Below are 20,485 nucleotides of genomic sequence, written 5' to 3'. Positions count from 1 at the left end.
TCCGTCGAGGAATAGAGTGCGGCACGCGTGTGCGTGGTCACACAACCGGTGCTGAGCAGAACGACGAGGACACGCCGTGCAGAAGCTCTCTTTCCCGCAACGCGGCGCCACCATGGCTCAACTAGACGGGCGATGCCTGACGACCAACGTTTGGGATCTCGCAGATCGCATCGTCTATTTCGAGAAGACTGGGTTCGCCAGCGGGATAACGCCCAGCCGCCCACCCGCTGCGGTTGGCGCTCCGGTGCAAGCGCGGTCCAAGGCTCGCGATGGCGTGCATGGAAGCATCTCGCGCAGAGTGGTCGTCTTGGATCAGACCAGGATGTCATCGCAGCAGGCTCCGTTGTTTCCTGCAGAGTGGATGCTGGTACAAACTGGTGTTGCGCGGTGCTGCTGGTAGGCCGTCTCCTGATGCTTCCCATAAAGTTGACTCCTGCCCCATGCCCCCTCCTACTGCCCGCCAATCCACCCCCGCCCCAGGAAACGCACCCTAGGATCGCCTCCCCAGAGCACGAGGCTGGCACGCTACCCTCAGGTATATCTTGGACGCGAGTACACATGCTCTCTCTGAATCACGGCTTGTGACACCCTTCCCCTCGCTGCTCCCTCGCTCGCTCTCACACTCGTTACCTCCACATTCGCTTGACTCCTCACCGCCTTGCTGGCACTGGAATGCTAGTCTGCACTCGTCCCTCGCTGCTCTTCAATCGTGGACGACCAATTGCCAAGTCACGGGATTCTTGCTGCACCGCATCCTAGCTTCCTGTTCAAGACATCCGGCAACCACTCCAACGGCGCGTGAACAGACATTAATTAGCCCTCAGCCATCCACGCCGATCGTGCGTCTCCCGCTACCGGGCAGCCCTCTATCACCTCTACAGCACCGTTGCTAGTATCTAATACCCCTCACCTTGTCCCCCGATCTTCTGACGTCGACTGCGTTTGACTCGCGGAACTGCTCCGGTCTGCACCTTCCTACATTCTTGACGACCGATCCACCACCCCGCCCGTCAATACTGTATCGAACCCTGGATCCTAGTCGGTCTCTACCTCCACAACCATGGGCAAAGAGTTCTTCAACGGTTGGGAGCTATGGCAGAAAATGACTTTCGTGGGTTGTCTTGTCAGGTTTATCTGTAGTTGCCTGCTAACGCTGTGATAGGTTCTCGCCTGCGGCATTGTACGACTCGTCCTAAATATTCCCATGTCAGCATCGCTAATTCTTCCAGGTTGCGACCATCCTCATAGGCCTCGTCAAACTGCAATACGACCGTTATCGCATTGCGAAATACTCCAAGGTCGAGAAGGGCAAACAGGCCGCGCCGACGCCTGAGATGTTGGAAGCACAGCGCGAAGAGACCAAAGATGACGTGCCGTTCGGTATCCGCGCCATTGAGAGCGGCATTGAGGTTGACGGTGTCTGGATCTCCCGCAGCAACACGCCCGTTGGTAGCAGCCGCTCATCCATTACCGACTTCAAGCTCCCGCGTAGCCACAACAGCTCTCAGCTCGAGCTTCCACAAGCACTCCTTTCGAGCAATTCCAGTTCCAAAGCACCTAGCTCCTTCGATATGGCTGTTGGCGCCGAACGTATACTTACCAACGACTCTCGCTCAACGTCACCCGGTCGCGGACGACCACCCGTTTCCATGAATAGATATAGCTATAACATGTCAAGAACGTTACAGGCACTGGAGGGAGGACCTTCCTCTGGACCCTGTTCTTGTGAGTCTTTGTTTGATGGCACCTCTCCGCATTAATACTAACGCTTCTTTCAGCGCGTCGCGAACCTATCAGTGACCAACCTAGCTCGGGAAGCTCCCGCGAGAACTCTGGCAAATCAAGTCGCCGGACGAGCGACGAGTCTGAGTCTCCCGAACGTCGACCATACGAACCCGCCTACATCAACCCTAAACAGCGTTCACACTACATGCCCGTCGACCCGCGAACCGATCTGGATCTGCTTCAAAGCCATCGCATGTCCCACGTTGCTGAGACCGGACAGCTCACCCCACGGCCACGATTTAGACCAGGTAATAGCGGCGAATGGGCAAGTGTTGCGGATAACATTAAGCACCCTGAAGAAATTGGAACAGTCAATGGTGTTGACTATTTTGTGCCTCAACAGAAATCTCCTTCTCCTCCTCCAGCTCCTGCTGCAGCTCCCCAAGACGTCTCACCAGCCATGGAGAGCCCTTCCGCAAGCCAAGCCAAGCAAGCCGTTCCTCTACTTGAGAGCTATGCACCACGACCATTCTACCTGCCCGACGTCTACCAACCGAAAGGTCCGCAGCATCAGTTTTCGTACGATGAGATGCCGATTCAGGTGAATACTTCTCAAAACGAACAGCGTGACGGCAACGGCCAGGTCCTCCGCAAGGTCAACTCCGGCTTCGAGATCCTCCGCCCGGGTACGCTACCAAGCCCAGAGGAAGAACAGCCGGCGCCAGCTGCAGAGAAACGCCAGTCGAAACGCCTTCAAAAGAAACGTCGGACTTCCAGCTCCGCTTCAAGAACATCCCACTTCGTCGAACAAGTCTAGGACGATGATTTCCTTGCATATGCCCTGTCGTCATGACATGGGCGATCGCAGTTCCCAGGTCGGTGGGTTTACACGCGCGTAACTTCACATCTGGAACCTCCTTACATTCTCGTACCACATTACAACATCATGGGCCGGCGTTACATCTGAAACATCATCAAAATGCATGCAAGGTCGCGTGCCAACGGGATTGGGCTTTTGCCAACTGGCACTCATCACATTCTTCTGCATGGCGTTCCTGAAGCGAATTTACACGCGAGCATATCGGATTGCATGTCTTGGTTTGGTTTAGTCTTTGATTACTCCGTGGAATGCCTCTTCAGGCAGGGCACGGTGGACACTGAGTCCTCAAAAGTCGCATTTGTATACTACGGCCACTGCTGTCCTCGCAGTCAGGCAGCATTAACGAACTCCTGTGCATAGCCAGTACATGTGTCAAAGCATCTTGCATCATAGTACACCACATTGCATATGCACTTCGCTTGCCCTGCCCAATGTATGTGCACTCCCTCCTGTTTGATTATGAACAAACGGGTACATCCATGCGAATGAAATACGCTCCATGCGACGAGCATTGCTAGTGTGAACTGCAATTAGACTTTTAAAGCCTGGTAGCCCAACGGCGCGCCTCGTCAGCACTTTGTCCGTGGTGCACGGGTCATAGGAATCCCGATTTCGCGATTCGCGAAGCAAAGCGCAATTTCGGACGCGGATGATCTACGCGAGGGTTAAGGCCGGCACCTGGGGCGTTTCCCGGCGTTTTGTTTCGCATCCTTCGTTCGTTTCCCAGTAGTGTCAGCAATGCGGGCGCGGATACTCCTGCCGTATTGATGCGCGGAGGAATGCGGACCGTGGATTTGGTTGCGTAGCTCAGGTACCGCGCGTCAAATCGATGGTCTCGCGCGTAAGATGAAGGTACGCGGCTCTGCGGCTCTTCTTTTACTGAGGGTAGCAACTACTGGCACCGCGTACTGGACAGACAGCATTTTTCTGCCCAACGTGTCCGCCAACGAGACGTAACATCCGCTGTGGGACTTTTCTTTCTAGCTGCACGCGCGGTTCTCCGATCACTACTCGGTTCTCGGCACTCTGTGGCGCTCGCTGTTGCGCGAAGGCTGCCGCGTGGTTGCGAGCTAAGGTTTTACACTTGTTAACAAGTTGCGTGTTTAGCGGATGGGGTTCTAGTCGCTCGGATTCGCGATCTTGATGCCTGTGGAGAGTAGTCCGCGGGAGTCTGCGCTCTGTTGACTCGTGAGATGAGACGGTAGACTATTGGATGGTCTTGGATAAGTCTTGGATAGGTCTTGGGTGTGGGGTGGGGTGTTTTGGGGTACGAGGTGGGGATGAGGGATTCAATGGGAAGGGTGGAGGACGCTTGCAGGGGCAGGGAGTGAGCAAAGGTAGGACTCGTGGAATGTCAGTAATGAAGTGTACGTCGTAGCTAGAGGGCGCTCCCAGTCAGCCACTGAAGCTCTTAAGAACTCTGCTTCATGACCTCTTACTCACTCGTAACCACTGCCATCCTTTTCGCATTGGCTTCAAAGGGTCTTCATCAGGTTCAAACAATAGCTCAATTTTCCATGACTGGATTTTCAATTCGCATGTTTAGCGGTCGAGACAGAGTGACAACCTTTCCATGACACTCGTCCGAGCCCAGGATGACACCTCGCACGTTCGAATGCAGCCATGAGTGAACTTCCACATCGCTCCCAGACCCTGCTCGTTGCATGATCGTCCGGTCAAGGGGCCACAACGTGAACAAGATTTGAAGAAGCTTCTATTCCTCCCCGGCGCGTGACCTCTCTCTGATCAACTTGTACAGCCTATGGGAAGGTCAGTGATGCATCGTGTCTTGAACTGTCTGTTGACCTCGGGTCCAATATGTACTTTGTCCTTTCCAACTCACGCTTCTCATCCGCACACTTCTGCAATTTCGAATGCGCCACTTTCGCTCCCGTCTTCGTTCGATTTTGTTATTAGACGGGCTAGGCACAAGGCGTACATACCATAGGTAGTTGACTCTGCCTCCTTGTTATTCAAATCGTAGAAAGATGTCCTATTTGGTCATTATATTGACACTCTGGATGTAGCTTGCAATGTATCCTGCCTGTCCATGCTCGACGGATTGCACAGGCTCGCAGTGTTTGAGCAACGGGGATGCGAAGAGTGTCAGGTGGGCACTTTGAATCAATCTTGCCAACTTGAGGATCCAATGGGATCTAAGCCTACAACCAGTCCCTTCAGATCCTGGATCGATGGTAGTTTAGTTAGGGAAGAGGATTGGTAACGGAGGATAAATCCTCTGCTACAAATATCATTCCCACAGAGGTATACACATACAAGATAGGTTTAGGAGGGTGAAATCCACGATATCTCATCCAGCTTTTGACGCTACACTTCTGTTTAGGACTCGTCCCTTTTCCTACAACAGCCGGCCACAGTCCTGAAGGACAGGGAAATTTTCATGCAGAGTAGCGACAATAAATTCGAAGCGCGAGACAGCATCTATGTTCCCACCCACCACACTGTACAATTTTGAATGAGTATCTAGCACCTGCAGCTGTAAGCCACACATGATCGCTTGCTTGTCATTGTGGTCCCAACGGAACCAATGATTAGTGCCATTACGCAGCTAACAAGCGAGGCGCACTCGAGCTATCTACAACCCCACATGCAAGCCATCGCATTGCCGTAAACTGAAAATTCCTCTGATGTGCACGCTGCCACATGGGTGCAACGACATTGGCACATATATTTACGAATTCGAGAATTTGCCATCCAATCAAATACGGTCATCCGTTATGGTGTGTAAGTGTTGACTGCCATCCGCTTCAGTCAAACACGTCCTAATTCAACTCAGATCGGCTAGCATCCGTCGCTTTCATCAGCTCTTGAGCCAATGTCAGCCTCCGACGAGAGCCGGGTTGTAAGTTGCGCCAGTTCGATCTGCCAAACGATCACAATAACTAATATTGACTAGCGATTCCCGGTAACGGAAAACTTGTCTTTTTGGCTTTTGAGTAGCCACCCTCTTTTTATCACTGACATACTCTTACGTTAATACTATACTCGGCTTTTTTTTCTTTGCATTCGACAATGTCAACTTTGAGACATGCACGGATTTCAAAGCTTTACGCGTACGCATACGCACGCGCGTCGAGCGTGGAGCGACACATGCTGAGGCTAATGTCAAGGGAGGAATGTATTGAAAAGTGCACTAGACTCAGATGGCAGCGGAATTCGCTTGGCCTCACTGTTGGCCGAACACCGTCTTGCGTAAGAAGTATCGAAGACACGGCGCGAAGAGGGAGAAGAATGTGTCTTTCTACTCGCAGAGACGCGACACTAGGTTGGCGGTGATGGTCGACAAGTCTCGCTATGAACACATCCCTTCCAATGAGTAAGCGGGCACATTAATAGGTGCGGCGAAATGTGCCTTTTCTGTTGAGACTCCCCCTGCGGAGCCTCACCCCCAGGTTTGACGATTACGGTAACCAATGTAATACAACCAAAGTGGCCTTACATGCACCATGGGGCGTCATCGACTGCGATCCGATTAGTTGGGAGGATACTGGCCGACCACTTTGAGATCGATGAGCACATGTGCGGTACTGATCTGCCTTTGACGGCCAGTGACACATGAACACAAGCAATCCAGCGAGACGCTTTGTCCATAACATTCTATCTCTTGTTGTAAGGCCGCACGGAACAGGCTGGGTTTGTAGAAGGAAGTTATTCGGACATTGTTCGCATGCCACCGGTACGACACTATTATTCCCGGACTCATGCCCAACGCAAACCTAATCACCTACAATATATCGATTCAAACACCCGGGAAAAGGCTCCCAACAGATGCACAGTATCGAAACACATTTGGCTTCCTAGGCACTCAAAACCCGTTTCCCACTACACTGCCAACACACGCACGTATTGCGACAACCTCGCCTATGCCTCTGCGCCTGTACATCCAGACAGATCCAATAGTGGACCCGCCATGAGAGTCGCCGCTCCCGAAAGCATGGATTCAAGCTCCAGCCTGTCTACCCTCCTCTCCGAAACATCATCTCCTCGGTCTACTGTTCAGAAAACGTCTCCCCATAGAGCCCATTTTCGGAGATGCAGACGAGTTCTCATGAAGCGCACCAAGAGCGCCGAAAGGGTTGTCCGGGTCTCATTGTGGAAGCCAGAATCGCCTCCATCGCCCTTTCCAGTTCCGATCCCACGTGTCAACGTCTTACCTCCTACCCCAGAAATATCACAGACACCGTCGGCGCCTTTCAAAGCTCCGCGAATAAACATCCTGCCTCCCACCCCAGAAGTTCGCCATTCACTTCCGCTGCTCGGTGAAGTCCCAAAGGTCAAGATTCTGCCATCAACACCAAACGCTGCTTTGTATGTGCCACCTAAGCGGCGATCGTGCTTGCCGCATATGGCTTTCAAGAAACCACGCCGACCTAGACCTGCCCACAGCGCCGCGAGACAACCTCAAATCGAAGCTTCACACACTGCCGCGGAACTATACCAAGTCAGCATCTCCCGCAACACCTCACAGTCACTCCATAATTCAGACATCATGATATCCAACGACTCCCCCGACAAACTCATGGGCACCTTCAGAGGACCCTCCTACCAGCCATTTGCCCGACCCAATTATCCCGGCGGTCACAAACCTCATATGAAGAGAAACGCATCTTTCATCGACCTGCGAGACTGCTGGCGCTGTCCCGAAGCGGAGCTAACGGTGCAAACTCTCAGGAGGCGGAGCTCCGGGCATCAACCCGCCAGGCAAGTGAGAAGGGAACCGTCGCCTCTGGCGCGACAAGGCAGCCTGACGCAAGACTACACGGAAGAAGCTCCCTCAGTAGCAGAAGGACCAGCAACAGCAGACGAGACGGCCCCTCCGACATCAACACATGAGGCGCTGTTATCGGAAGCTCTTGGAAATCCATTAGATGAGTCCAATGAACCCGAGGACGTCCTTGAACCCCAATCACACCCTTCCGGAATCGAGATTCTCCTCTCTATCATCATCTTCCCCTTCCTAGCCGTTTACACGTTCCTCTCGATCGCTATTGTCACATACATCCATAACCGTGACGCACGCTCCGGACAGCTGGGCAGTCATGATACCGAAACGGCGCGCTGGCTTAGACGCTCCGAGGAGCACTTCAATCCATTGCATTCCCAACGGACCTATGGGTCGTTTTCTTCGGGTTCTGGACCAGTGACTTACATGAGGATTGGGAGCAGTGAAAGTATGGCTCCAATCTCTCACAGCAGGAAGGGGAGCAGGGGCAGCGTGGCTTCAGAGCAAATTCGCGGCTCATTTGGACCGGTACAGTGGGGGAATGGGATCGGAGAGGAATATGATCCGTGTTGAAAGATTGGAAGACACGCATCGCATTGGACTACGTTTCTTTGTGGGTCTGTTGCAATTTCGAAAGTTCTATCATAGGGTGGGCTCAGCATGACTTTAGCTTCTGTGTATGCTATTCGGGAGGACTTCAAGTTTGACCTTGATCTACGATCTGCACCGCGTTGTCCGGCATCCAGCAAGACGATGGCAGATACTTCCCATTCACAGCACGCATCTTGGGGTATTTCGATGCATGGCGACTTCCCCTTCCAGGACACATGTTTGCTCTCATTGCTCCGAGGCATTCTTTTCGAGTACATATTACATATTAAAACTTAATTAATGTCTAATGTCAAATTGATTTCACTATACTGAAGACTGGGCCGAAGCCCGACTGATGGACGCCAACCACCGTGCAATCTGGGGGTATATGTATGCTATGTTTCCTTACGCCGCTTATGCAAGTATGACAAAGAGGAAAGGCTGAAAGGAGCGATCGGGGTATGGGGTATCAAAAGCAAAGGTCTCCACCATCCGCAAAAGGAACGTGCTGAAATAAACAAGGTACGGCAGCGTACTGAAAGGCGGGTATTTTTAAGGCGGCCTAAGCCCGCCACAGACTCTCCTCCTCAATAGGCATCGGCGTCCTCGCCGACAAACTCTCCAAGCTCGCGTTCAAGAGGTCGGCATCTTCTTCCTCTTCGCTTCTCCGTGTTGCGCTCGAAAGCGGCGTCGGCATGGGACTCGTGTGCAACGATAGCTCTGCGTCTAGACTTGCGGAAATGGACGGCGCCTTATCCTGCTCGCGTGCCGACTCTTCAGATATCTTGCTAGCGCGTCTCCTTGCACGTTCCTCGCGCGCCTCGTCCCGCTGCCGCATAAGCTCCTGCTCATGAGCCACAGCGCGTGCGCGGCGCTCCTCGACGTCCTTGCGCTTAACCTCCTTATTGAGCGCATCGCTGGCTTGGATAAGGCCATCGATGCTAATAGCGTGGTTCGTCATCTGGTGGTTGATGTAGTGATAAATGGCAGCCGGTGTATCGCACTGCAGGAGTTGCTTCTCGTTCAGTTTGAGCAGGGCCAGTGCGACTTGGAAAAGGAACGTCGAGCCGTCTTGCATGCAGAGGACGATGTCCCAGACGCGGTATAGGGCTTCAGCGGAGAGACAGTCGGTGAAGACAGAGAGGAACCATTGGAAGGTGAGGGCTTCGAGCTCGATTTCAAGTAGCTCAAGATGGTTTGACAGCTTGGGGAGCAGTTCGACGACGTACTCGCGCAGGACAGACTGGTCGGCTCGAGAGGTGAGCAAGTGTTGGTCGTAGTAGTTCTGGGGCAGGATGTTCTCGATCATTGTGGCGAGGACCCAGAATGCGTCTTCGGCGGTGGGCATAATTAACAAAAGGCAGGCGGTGATGAGATTCATGCCTTGACAGTAGCCTACTTCGGGATTGCGGCGCGAATACGCGAGAAGTACTTCGTTCAGTTTGTGAACTCCAGGGCCCTTGCGGAAGAAGATGTTGTCTGTAAGCGTACGCGTGATGTCCATCTGGATCTGCGTGACAATGCTTGGGTTATCCTCTCCGTTGTTGATGAGATCCTCGTAATAGCCAGGAATGCGCAGAGCGGAAGCCCCACTGCACTCAGCCCAGATCTTCGCACGGTACGAGACAGGAATGCCTCCGAGCACAAGTCGACGGAACTCCTGCCACTTTGCGCGTCCGACTTTTCCTTTGTTTCCAAGGCCTGCGACACCGACGATTTCACCATCTGTCAACTGAGATTCTGGCATCTCGAGTCCTTTGCCTCGACCTTCACCGGCACCCACTGCCTCGCCTTGTCGCTTTCGCTCAGCGCGGACTTTGCGCAGGAATTCATTCCACTTGACTGTCTTTTCTTTCTGCAGGTTGTCATGAAGCTCCGTGAGCTGCTCAAGCAGTGCCTTGACGGGGTCTGCTTGCGGCTGCGGGGGAAAGGGACTGATGGGAGACGTCGGTCCAGAGGGTGAAGAAATAGAAAATTCTCCTCTTGCAGATACAGTTCGTGAAGGCGACGGCTCCGGGTTTGCACTCATGGAAGGCATAGAGCCCCGCTTGGCAACCACAACCTGGCTAAGTTTTGGCGCAAGTATCTCAGCTTCGGCCGAGTCGACAGTGGTGATAGGTCCTGTTGCAGGTGTATGCGACAAAAGTTCCGTGGGATGAGTAGCGAGCTTGAGGTAGTCGGCCCACGTCTTCGTAGGAGCCTTGTTCAATTGGTCTTCGGAACCACTACTTGCAGGTCGTGAGGGTGAGGGCGAATCATTTGTACGAGTCGGTTGAAGAGCGTTTTCATCACCATCATCTTCCAAGCCCATGTTGTGGAGTGCAGATCGATGGTTACCCAAAGACTCCACGTTGCTGCTGCGCTTTTGCTTGGTCAATGCTGCAGCTGCCTCACTCTGTCTCTTCTTCCGTCGCTGATCGTAGATGAATCCAAATCTATCGGTAAGATATTCATTGTTTGTTGTGAACCTGTTGTGATTTTGGACCAATGTTGGAGGCCGCGAGTCTTCGGGTAATATTCTATCCATCTCCACGGGTCCCAGATTACTAGATCCACGGATTGGCGGCTGCGGGCTTGGGGTAATAGCTGTACTCTTCGGGTTCTCTCCTGTTACGCTTTTGATGGTTCCATTAGGACCAAGCACGCGTCCGGCACGTCGCTGAGCAGCTGTCTGACCCGAATTTGCTGACTGCATTGTCCTAACAGAATCGATGGACGCCGTTCTGTCCACGGAATCGGATGTGACACTCTTGCGACCTCGTACAGCATTTCCCTGACTGTTGCCTGCGACCATTTTCAATGTCCAATTCATAATTGACGTTGACGATCTCCGGGAAGACTGATCAGATTGGATATGGTCCTGGCTTTGTAGCCGACGTAACGTGGGGACAGCACCCTGTTCTGTGCCGGGTGGAACAAACAGACTGTTGCTGATAGGTTTGCGAGACGGCTTCGCTCCACTGGAAGCTCGGGATCGACTCTGGGCGGACATGCTCTCTGCGTCTCTGTCAATCATGCTCGCCACGGACGGGGCTCTGCTGCTCTTCCTACTCGTTCCGCTGAAGAGCAAACTCCTCCAATTGCCGCGCCCTAGCTCCTTGGGTGCCTCTGATATATCACTGATTGACGCGCTGTCCAACTCCTGCGGATTGTTACCCGAATCAAAGCCCAAGGCGTCAGGGTGCTCAGTTATTTCGTCTTCCAAAGCTCGGGCGATGCGCTGGTCCATAGGATCATCCGGGTGTAGCCCGGCCAGATTGACCTCGCTGTCTCGTTTCCTTGCGCCTGCGAGTCCATTTTGCGCCTGTTCACGCCCTCGGCCCCTTTCTAAGTCTCTGAGCCTGCTCTCGATATCCATATTTGAAACCTCGCATTCTTGTAGCATCTTCCGCAGGATCCTCTCACGCTCCTCCGCTCTTCGCCGTAAAGCTGTGATCTGCGCATCTCGCTGCGCTAGGTCCCCTGCCATCTGCCGCACCAAGACTACTGCGCCAGTCTGCCCGATCATGTCTTGAATGTTCTGGTCGCTCGAAAGATGGACATTGCCAGCAACTTTAGAAGCTTCGGGCGGAGTATCGTCGAACAGCGCACTACGGTCTCTAACCGAGATTGATCTTTCTACCAAACTCCCGACAATCTGCTGTGTAGACTTGGTGACTTTCCTCACCGTCGAGGCTGGACCGGGGGTTTTGCTTTGCTCCGGCGATGGGGAGACAACTTGGATCGTGTCTGGAGCGCTCCTGGGTATGTTTTCGGCCTGTTTGTCGCCGGGCTCGCTCGCGCCCACAGCAGAGCGGAACCAGCCATTAACGCGCGACTGCACGGGAGAAGAGTCGGGCGTGGGTGACAGCGAGGGGAATGATGTCAGGCTCTTGTCGTCGGCGACGGGCGACGATGAACGGCCTAAAGATGTATTCGAGGCGCGTTTGAGGGGCCTGACGCGCACTGTGCCAGTCCTCCTGCCATTTGATACGTGCGAGCTCTGGGAAGAGGTGCGCACGAGATCAACTGCGCCCAAGGTCTCGGACGCCGCCATCTCAGTCGAATTCGCCGGCGAAGGTCCGCATTCGGCGGCGGATTAGGGCTCTTACACGCGTGTGAGAAGCTGTGGTGTTGTTAGGGTTGCGCGGCGCGGTCGAATTGTGTGGGCGTGGAATGTTGTGCATGTGGAGCAATATGCGTCATGAGCAGGGGAGGCGATGATCGCGACTGTGTAAGCTTCGTTGCGCTTCTGAGCTGTTCCAGCGCACAACCTGCAGTCAATGTGATAGTAAACAACGTTGGGCAAGTGTCGGGGAGTAATATTATTAAAGCAAGGGCGGCCAAGGGGTCGATTTCACCCGTGGCCTTCGAAACAACGTGCGAGCATAATTGCAGCCCAGCGACCACGCCTCGCCTCCCTGCAATCTGGCGCTAGACAGCCTTACGACCCCTGTCTCCCGTTGCAAGCCATTCACTCGTCCCGAACCGCGAACTTCCCTCTTCGATCCCCGAGACAGCGGGCGACGCCAATCTTAAATGACGCTACAAGGATCCAAATATGCCCGTTGTTACAGACGAGGTCGCCGCTCTCCAGGCGATTGGGACCCTTGAGGACCCTTCTGCCGAGCAACAGCAGGCACTGCAAGCCCTCAACGCGATATTGTGCGATGGCGAACCTTTCGTAGATATCCACGAACTCTTCGGTTACTACAATGTACTGTATTTTCGGAAGCTTCTACTCCCCCGGGTCGAGGTGCTCTGGTCCCCCCGTTTGACACTGTAAGCGAACATTAACAAACATACATGGCCGTGCCTCCTGCAGCTTACATTCTCCGTCATGCACAACGTGCGATTTTTGGTATTTCCTGACCACCTTGCTGACCTGCATTAGTTGCGCCGGAATATGTGAGCTCTCCAAGGATCCAACAACCGGGAAATTTACAAGGATTCGCCTAAAGATGAGCACGCCCCTATTGCAATACCGACCCAGGTCCGACACCGTCAACACATTGTTGCATGAAGCTATTCACGCTTACTTCTTCATCACGACTTCGTGGCGACATTCACGTGGGGACGATGGTACCGGCCACGGTGAAGGCTTCCAGCTACTGGCTGACGCTATCAATTCTCACGGTAACTACGAGATCACCGTCTTCCACACATTCCATGACGAAGTGGTGAGTTACACCCGGCGACTGTGTCTTATAATCACGTACTCAATATATATCATAGGACAGCTACAGAACGCACGTTTGGCAATGCTCGGGGTCTTGTAAAGATCAGCCACCGTACTTTGGTCTTGTCAAACGTAGCATGAACCGGCCGCCAGGAAAATATGATTCATGGTGGGCAAGACACGAAGCCGAGTGCGGAGGGACGTATACAAAGATACAGGAGCCCGCACCGACGAAAAAGAAGATCGAAGCGATGAGTCAGATGGAAAGAGCAGGGCGTCAGAAAAACAAGCTCGACGGGTGGCTGAAGCCTAAACCAAAGCTTGGTATCGAGGGCAAAACCTCCAAAGACATAGAACATCCCAAGGAGGAGGACATCAGCCGTTCAGAAGCGACTAACGGGAAGCGTAAGGCTGCTGCTATCAGCTGAGAGGGCTGACGTTCACGCCTTAAGTACCGGACAGCAATTTTGGAGACTCACGAGGGTTTGAGTTGCCCTAGGAGTGCTTTACAATATGTTTTCAACAACGAGCATATTGGGTGCGTATCACAACACGCTCAGCTACACACTCTACCCCACCATGCCCGCCTTCCTGAACATGTCAAAGGCCTCTTCCCATCCCTCCCGTGGCGGTCTCTCTTCCTTGAAACCCGCCTTTCGCAACCTCTCCAGACTGAGATGACGGTCAAATGTCAACCAATATCCATAGCTATCTAGCTGCTGCGCATTCCAAATTGAGACACCCTTGGCTCCCGCCTTTCTCAATCGGTCTTCATGCTCCTTGATAAAGTCACTCGGCTTAGGATCCTCCACTCTCGCCGTGCTATGCGGCTGTACACCCTTCAACCCAAACCAAGCCGCAATCTCAGGCCATCTATCTCGCATCCGTCCCGGCTCTACCGAATCGGCCACATTAAAGATCTTTTCTTTGAAAGATTCCGGATGCAGCGCCGCATATATGGCAGCTCTTGCTAGCACTCTCGTACTCGTCTCCGTATACAACGCGTCGTACCCTTCTTTCGTTCCTGGAAACGGTACCTCCGCCCCTTCCCCATGCACAAGCTTCCACGCATACAGATACACCGCCCAGTGCCCCGCGAGCGAGTACCCCGAGCCGTTAGGCGTGAACCCGATGATTGCGTCGGGACAGAGCTCGCACCAGGACCAGGATTGCCCCGCGCTTTCGGAGGCCAGCATTGCGCGGTAATGGGGGTACGCCACCGTTTGCGCGTAGTCAGGTGGTAGTGTGTCGGCCATGGACTCAGTCAACGGAGCACTGAAAATCCCCCCCGGACGATAGATCCCATAGCCTCGAGTCCCGCCGGGATAGACTAGGAAGCCGCTGGATAGGAAAGACGGGGAGAGTTTTTTGAGTGCGCGCACGAGGCGGCGCATCATGGAGACGTTGGTGCGGACTTCTTCTTCGGGGCTACTGAGGACTTCTTTGAATGCTGTGGTGATTGTTCTCAGCGTCATCTGAAGATCCTGTAGAAATGGAGGACGTACCGAAATAAAACACATAGCGAATGTTCTCCACTCCCTTCACCTTTTCCTTGAACGTCCTTGCAACTTCCTCGTCATCACTGGTCAAGTCCACGCCAGAGATCAGATCCAACTCTGCCTTTTCTTTGCCATCAATAGGCCAAAACGAATCTTCCAGTTTTAGTGGCCTGTTCACGAGCGCGGTGACTTTTGAGAAGGCAGTGGGAGAGGGGTAGCAGCGGAGGAGTTGGTCGACGACTGCCCAGCCGATGAGGCCCGAGGCGCCGATTACGAGGGCGTGCGACATTATGCAGCAATTCAAGTATAGAGAATCATCTATTGAGAAGTTTGCGAGGCTGACGATGATACAGAGTGTCTGAGGCTGAGGTTGTATATGTAATGCTTGGGTCCCGAAAATGTGGGTCTGGATGAGTCGAAATGATGGTATGTGTTGGTTGGTTAGCGTAGGGCGCTCCTCATACCATCAGCATCTATCGATTCGGTCGCATCTATTCATGGAAACCGAGCAACGCAATAATGTCAGTCTTGTATTCTAGTGGCGCAGATGGTCGTGCGACAGATGGGGAACATATGTAGTGGACGAAAACTGCGCGTTGAAGGTATATACGGTCCATCGAGAACTATGACAGCAAACTCGAAGAATGGTTGTATTCCTACGTTCAGTATATCCACATATCCAACAACGTCTTGCCGTATGCTTCCAACACAATATATTACATTCGAATGTACAAGCTCGAGTCTCCTTGACAGAGTCGCTTCGAAGCTGATCCATGTAGTCCACCTCACGTGATTCCGAGCCAACGTTCCCACTCAGACTATTGGCACGTTCTTTTCACCGAAGGGCGTAGACTTTTGTGGCCTGAGGCGGTCCCAGTTTTTGGAGTCCAGCAATTCGTGACCCAGGATCTGAGGAGTTCTTTGCTCCTCCCATCTCCGCAAAACGTTCTCGTCCAATTTCTTTGGCTTCGTTGACTTCCGCGCGGCGTTCTCGATCGTCTTCTCCTTACCGTCCTTCTTCTTCTCCTTAGCCTCAGATGCAGGTTCCTTCCTCAGCAGGTTCAAAGCCTCGTGTCTCAGTGTCTTTTGATCGATCCTCTGATCCTGAGCAGACTTTACACCCTGGTAAGCTCTGCTATTCAAAACGCCGTCTTGCTTCTCCTTTCGTCCCCACGCCTCCCAGCTCTCTGGAGTCTCCGGCCAGACGAAAGGCTTCTCCATCTCAACTGTCATGTACTTCTCGTTCTCTGGGCGGAACCAGTGGCGGGGTTGTTTGACCGTGTCGCGTACGGGCAGCTGCTTGACAAGAGAGCGGATGCTGTGGACTTTGACGTTGTAGGCGTGGTAAAGGTAATCGCGGAGGTCGTACTTGGAGAAGTTGAGGGGGACGCGGAACTTCGCGTGGTAAGGGGAAAGGTTGGGTGTGCGGATTAGGGCGACAGTGAACTTGGGCCTGAATCTGAATTAGCAAGTATGAAATGAAAGAGTGGTTATTACGTACAGGAAGACCTGTTTGCTGCCGAAGGCTACAATCTTCTTGGAAACGGGAGCGAAATCCATCTTGGGCGAGGTCGGGCGATGCGCCCAGAAAGTCGACAGGAGGCGATGCGGTCTGGATCTGAGAATGAACGTATGCGACGCTCAATTGACTGGTCGTAATGTCTGCACGCCAATGAACGGGCCGTACGGCGTGAGATGCTTCAAAGGTCGACACGGTGATGGTTCCTCAGAAAATCGTCGGAGATGGCTCGTGCACCTCCGCGATTTCAGCTTACTCAGCGACTCGAACCTCACAACGAACATTTGAAGCATTTAACGAACACCGAGCTTGATTACAAAAACATAATAATTTTGAAGACTCGTCCATACCGTTCAGACTGACGGCTCAAATCATGCCTCGACCTCTGAGACGAATGCTATATCGAGACACTAGAGAAGTAGTATTCCGCTTCACTGTCGTGGACTACCAGTGGCTCAGTTGGTACCTTCTATCACAATTTGTTATCATTATACCTTCGCTCTGATCTGTCTGTCTTCCTTTGAGTGATTTTTCTATTCAATTGTTCTATTTCTATCAGTCTCGATGGGTTCTTGGTCACTTTATAAGCCACTTCGCGGTCCAGTGTTCCAGCCTCATCCACTCTTTTCGCTGTCTCTACACGTCTGCCCATTACAACATACACCCTGTCCTTGATTCAGTAACTGGAAAGGTCTGCAAGTAAGAGTAAGAGATATATCATGATCTGGTGCTAGGCCCCAACTGAGGGCTGTGGGTGTTGATGCATGGCTCTCCACATCGAGTAGCTCCTAGCTCGACTGCTTGCCGAGTTCACACATCGATAGCGAAGTCACATCTAAGAAAAGGAGAAAAGCTGCTAGTTCCTTGTTCTCTTTGTTAGATGCATCATGGTGTAGTATGGTTTCGTATACGGATGTGGGAGATGCAGCATGCATACGGGGAGGCTCCTTCCTATTCCTGGCGACTTCCGCGAAGCTGAAGCTGAAATCGGGCTGCTTCACTCGCAATTTCCGCAAGAGGCAGGTGTGTCTACTTCTTGGTCCCCTACCATAACCCAAGGCACAGCTGCACGATCAATGTTATATGCCCGCCCCGACCGATCGCCACACGGCTTCACAAGCTTTGTTAATACAAGCTTTCTCTTCTTGGGGCACACGAACCTTGAAATCGAGGTTTGTAAGCAGTTTGGCTCACGTAGCAAGTTTCGCTTCATGCGGAGGTGCTGCTACACACCGTGACGATTGGCTTGTCGCCGTTCGTCCTTCGCCCTTTCGGCCACATCAGGCCGTTCAATTGAGCGACAATTTCACATCGTTACACCACCGACTTGTCGAATTGAAACGCGGCAATTGCCGATATCGCACTCGCCTCCATTGGCAGCACCGTTGCGCCTTCCCGCTGAGGTCACACTCAATCTTAATCCAGCTGCATACAATCTGTCAGAGTCCTCAAGTGCTGGATCCCAACGTCAAAACGATACACACCAAAAGCTATAAAAACTATAGCTCTTGAGCGCAGGTGCACGGTTGCCCATCTTCTGACTATAACTAATGCTTCACAGACCATCCGGACTAAGAGCGTTCAATCGATATGCGTGCAGGCGGCAGTCCTTCGCAGGGCAGTGCTTCGCGTGGCGGCCAAAGAGGCTCGAGGGGAGGTGGTACGTATCAAGGCCGCGCGCAGTCGACTGTAAACAACAACCGTGGCAAGCGCGAACCAAATCGTGTCATTCTGGTACCACCAGAGTTTCGACGCCAGACGAAGGAAATAGAACGTGCAAGACTTATTGCCCTCTGGAAGAGCGAAACGGGGTGCGAGGTCATCCCTCAACCCGAATATGGCTCCGGTCGACTTGTCATTACGAAGTTCGAAATTTTCGGCACAACTGGCAACCTAGACGATGCTGCTCAGAAGATCGAGGAATGGATACGTTACTCGGTGTCAAAGACTTCGGAAACCACCGCATGGGCAAAGATCCAGGCTCACATTCCGAAGGATTGGTCCCAGAACCACCTCAAGCAGGAGCATGTTGAACGAAAGAAAAAGTTCATCGAAGACATGAAAGAGGAAGAGACCGAAACCTACAAGAGAGTGGTAAACTATTGTGTCTGTAGCCCTCCATGTCCCTATACTAAGTACCTCCAGATCACCGTTGATTGGCCAAGTGATTTGTTGGAAGCAAGTTTGTCGATGAAGGACGCTTTCGGCGCAAACCTGGCAAAGCTTGACGCGATACGCATGGACGAGGAAGTGTTCATCAGAGCCGGTATGCTCTTAGTGCCGCTCTGATCGAGATATCTCGCATCGCTGACAGTTTATAGTGGGGCTGAATCAGTTAGAGATATGCGGATCTGATATCTTGCGCGCTCGATCAGCTGAACAGCGTCTCAAGGTACTCATCGAGAAAGTGCGCGCAATGATCAACAGCAAGGTTGTGTATCCAAAGTATATCCTTTTGGACAAGAGAGAAGGCTCAAAAGATGGTGTCATCTACGAGAAAGCAGAGAACTGGTGGCCCGAAAAAGACGCGCATCCCGTAGCTCCTCGCCTCATTCGCTGCGCCATTACTAGCAGCCAACCTGGTGAATATTGGCAAGACATTCAGCCTCATCAGTACTACGATTTACAGACTGAAATCCAGCGAGCTCTCGACATCGCTCGGTACGAGAAGGGTTTCTATGACCTGTCCATCCGTCTCGGCTGCCTTGCCTTGAAACGCAACGTCTCGAGTGTTGGCACAAAGCATGCCACGGACGAATTCATGGACGATATCATCAACAGGCGTGATATGGACTTTGTCGTCAAACACTGGTACATGCTACCTCACTTCCCCATCGACCACGCTAAATCATGCGTAGGCTTGTAGACGACGAAGGTGGCGAAGAGTTCCTTGCGCACATAATGGCTGCGGACTATCTACTTGAGCCTACGGCGGCTGGTACCGGCTTCGGTTTCGCCAACAAACCGGAATCCCTGTCCGAGACGAAATGCACACTTCGCGGGACCTGGGTTTTCAAAGATCCAAACGCTTCTCAGTCCATATCGTCTGATTATGTTGTGCAAGTGCACTGGACTATGGATGAAGATGGCATGTATGAGAAGGAGTACATCAAGTTCTATCGTTTGGGCCCAGGGAGTCCTGCACCGAAGGAGAATATTGACATAAAGCTTTTGGAGCTGGGAGAGTAAGTGACAAACACCGTCATGGAACAGGAGTAGGGAGCATACTCTTCCTCTTGTAGATTCGAGTCCCATCTCTCTCCTTATGCATTTAGCACGTTCGCCCACTAAAGCATGCGCTGACAAGTGCCACAGGAGCAAAGGATGGCAGTTCAGCTTGACGTCGATGACTCCTGTCAGCAAAGCAGTCGCCCCAACTGCCCTTCGCCGTTTTGCCGACCAGACCTGCCTCAAGCCGGGTTACGACATCGCCTCGAAGGAGCTTTTCGCGGATTTCACCGACGGTTCGAAAAACTCGTTGAAACTCTTGAGGGGTCGTCTGGACAAGATACGCACTTTCGGCATCAGAAAGACCGGGTATAGAGTTGACGTTATTTCGATGTGGTATCCGGGCAAGAAGGTTCCCTGCTGGGGTCTCAATGTCTATCACAGCGATTGGCGCACTCACCTCGCAACAGTTGAGCAACTCCGGCCCGGTGAATGTGCTTCATGGGGAAACACCTTGGGCACCTTCCTTCCGGATGATGGGCTCTTTCCTGCTCAATGGACTGCACGGGAAGAACCATCGAGGTTGGATGACCATGGCAAGCCGCTTCCACGCGACGGCATCCGTCTCCTAATGATCAAGCTCATGGAGCTTTCGCAGGTGATTTACCAGTCTAGTGGTGCTCTGATACCAGACTTTCCCGCCATTCCTCCGGCGCCTCGTGTTTCTATATAGTACCGGGAAAGTCTTACCTGAAGCAGAGTGTACAGATAGTCTCCTGAAACCCTCACATGCACCCAATTCCCCAAGAAAAGCGGCAAGAAGCGGAAGATCACCAATCGTCTTGGGGTTTTGCGATAATTCAGGGCTGCCGCCACTTCAGAGAATCGGCAATGGGACGAGATGGTGGTGTAGCATGGAAAAATTGATTTCAACGCGAATCAATCGTGCCACGTGCAAATCGGGAGAAGATCTGTTGGAGAACTGTGGTTCGATGCTGGTTTATGATTCTTGCATTCGGCAAAGGCTATTACTGCACTAGGCTTGAGCATTAGCTGAATGCCGCATTTTGAGGTTATGTAGAAGTGAATGGTTTTACGTGGTTCTCGACTGTGTATAATACAGGCTGTCAATGTTTAACGCCCTCCGTTACGCTCTATAACACGCATGGAGAAAGCTAATACGTTGCGCAAGGCAATTGAA

The 20,485-nt window shown here is 52.6% G+C and overlaps 6 protein-coding genes across 6 annotated transcripts; 3 read left to right on the top strand and 3 right to left on the bottom strand.

The window, feature by feature from the left end:
* Positions 1-1,060: 1,060 nt before the first annotated feature.
* Positions 1,061-2,542, top strand: N0V89_005025 (uncharacterized protein; the record flags this gene model as incomplete). The annotated part of the gene is made up of 4 exons (XM_056213805.1): positions 1,061-1,111; positions 1,163-1,180; positions 1,230-1,725; positions 1,779-2,542. The coding sequence occupies 4 exons, from the start codon at positions 1,061-1,063 to the stop codon at positions 2,540-2,542; spliced, it is 1,329 nt and encodes a 442-aa protein (XP_056071072.1).
* A 5,960-nt stretch (positions 2,543-8,502) lies between these two features.
* N0V89_005024 (uncharacterized protein) lies at positions 8,503-11,976 on the bottom strand (the record flags this gene model as incomplete). Its single annotated transcript, XM_056213804.1, has 1 exon — positions 8,503-11,976. One exon carries the CDS (start codon positions 11,974-11,976, stop codon positions 8,503-8,505), a length of 3,474 nt encoding a protein of 1,157 aa, XP_056071071.1.
* A 504-nt stretch (positions 11,977-12,480) lies between these two features.
* Positions 12,481-13,526, top strand: N0V89_005023 (uncharacterized protein; the record flags this gene model as incomplete). Its single annotated transcript, XM_056213803.1, has 3 exons — positions 12,481-12,641; positions 12,814-13,099; positions 13,155-13,526. 3 exons carry the CDS (start codon positions 12,481-12,483, stop codon positions 13,524-13,526), a joined length of 819 nt encoding a protein of 272 aa, XP_056071070.1.
* Positions 13,527-13,667: 141 nt separating this feature from the next.
* On the bottom strand, positions 13,668-14,886 carry N0V89_005022 (uncharacterized protein; the record flags this gene model as incomplete). The annotated part of the gene is made up of 2 exons (XM_056213802.1): positions 13,668-14,548; positions 14,604-14,886. The coding sequence occupies 2 exons, from the start codon at positions 14,884-14,886 to the stop codon at positions 13,668-13,670; spliced, it is 1,164 nt and encodes a 387-aa protein (XP_056071069.1).
* Positions 14,887-15,410: 524 nt separating this feature from the next.
* MRP20 (mitochondrial 54S ribosomal protein YmL41) lies at positions 15,411-16,157 on the bottom strand (the record flags this gene model as incomplete). The annotated part of the gene is made up of 2 exons (XM_056213801.1): positions 15,411-16,050; positions 16,099-16,157. 2 exons carry the CDS (start codon positions 16,155-16,157, stop codon positions 15,411-15,413), a joined length of 699 nt encoding a protein of 232 aa, XP_056071068.1.
* Positions 16,158-17,706: 1,549 nt separating this feature from the next.
* On the top strand, positions 17,707-20,017 carry N0V89_005020 (uncharacterized protein; the record flags this gene model as incomplete). The annotated part of the gene is made up of 4 exons (XM_056213800.1): positions 17,707-18,382; positions 18,438-18,927; positions 18,975-19,301; positions 19,432-20,017. 4 exons carry the CDS (start codon positions 17,707-17,709, stop codon positions 20,015-20,017), a joined length of 2,079 nt encoding a protein of 692 aa, XP_056071067.1.
* Between the last annotated feature and the right edge of the window lie 468 nt (positions 20,018-20,485).

The sequence above is a fragment of the Didymosphaeria variabile genome, assembly GCF_027946475.1.
Source record: "Didymosphaeria variabile strain IMI 356815 chromosome Unknown scaffold_4, whole genome shotgun sequence".
Taxonomy (NCBI): domain Eukaryota; kingdom Fungi; phylum Ascomycota; class Dothideomycetes; order Pleosporales; family Didymosphaeriaceae; genus Didymosphaeria; species Didymosphaeria variabile.
This window is presented reverse-complemented; position numbering and strand designations above follow the sequence as displayed.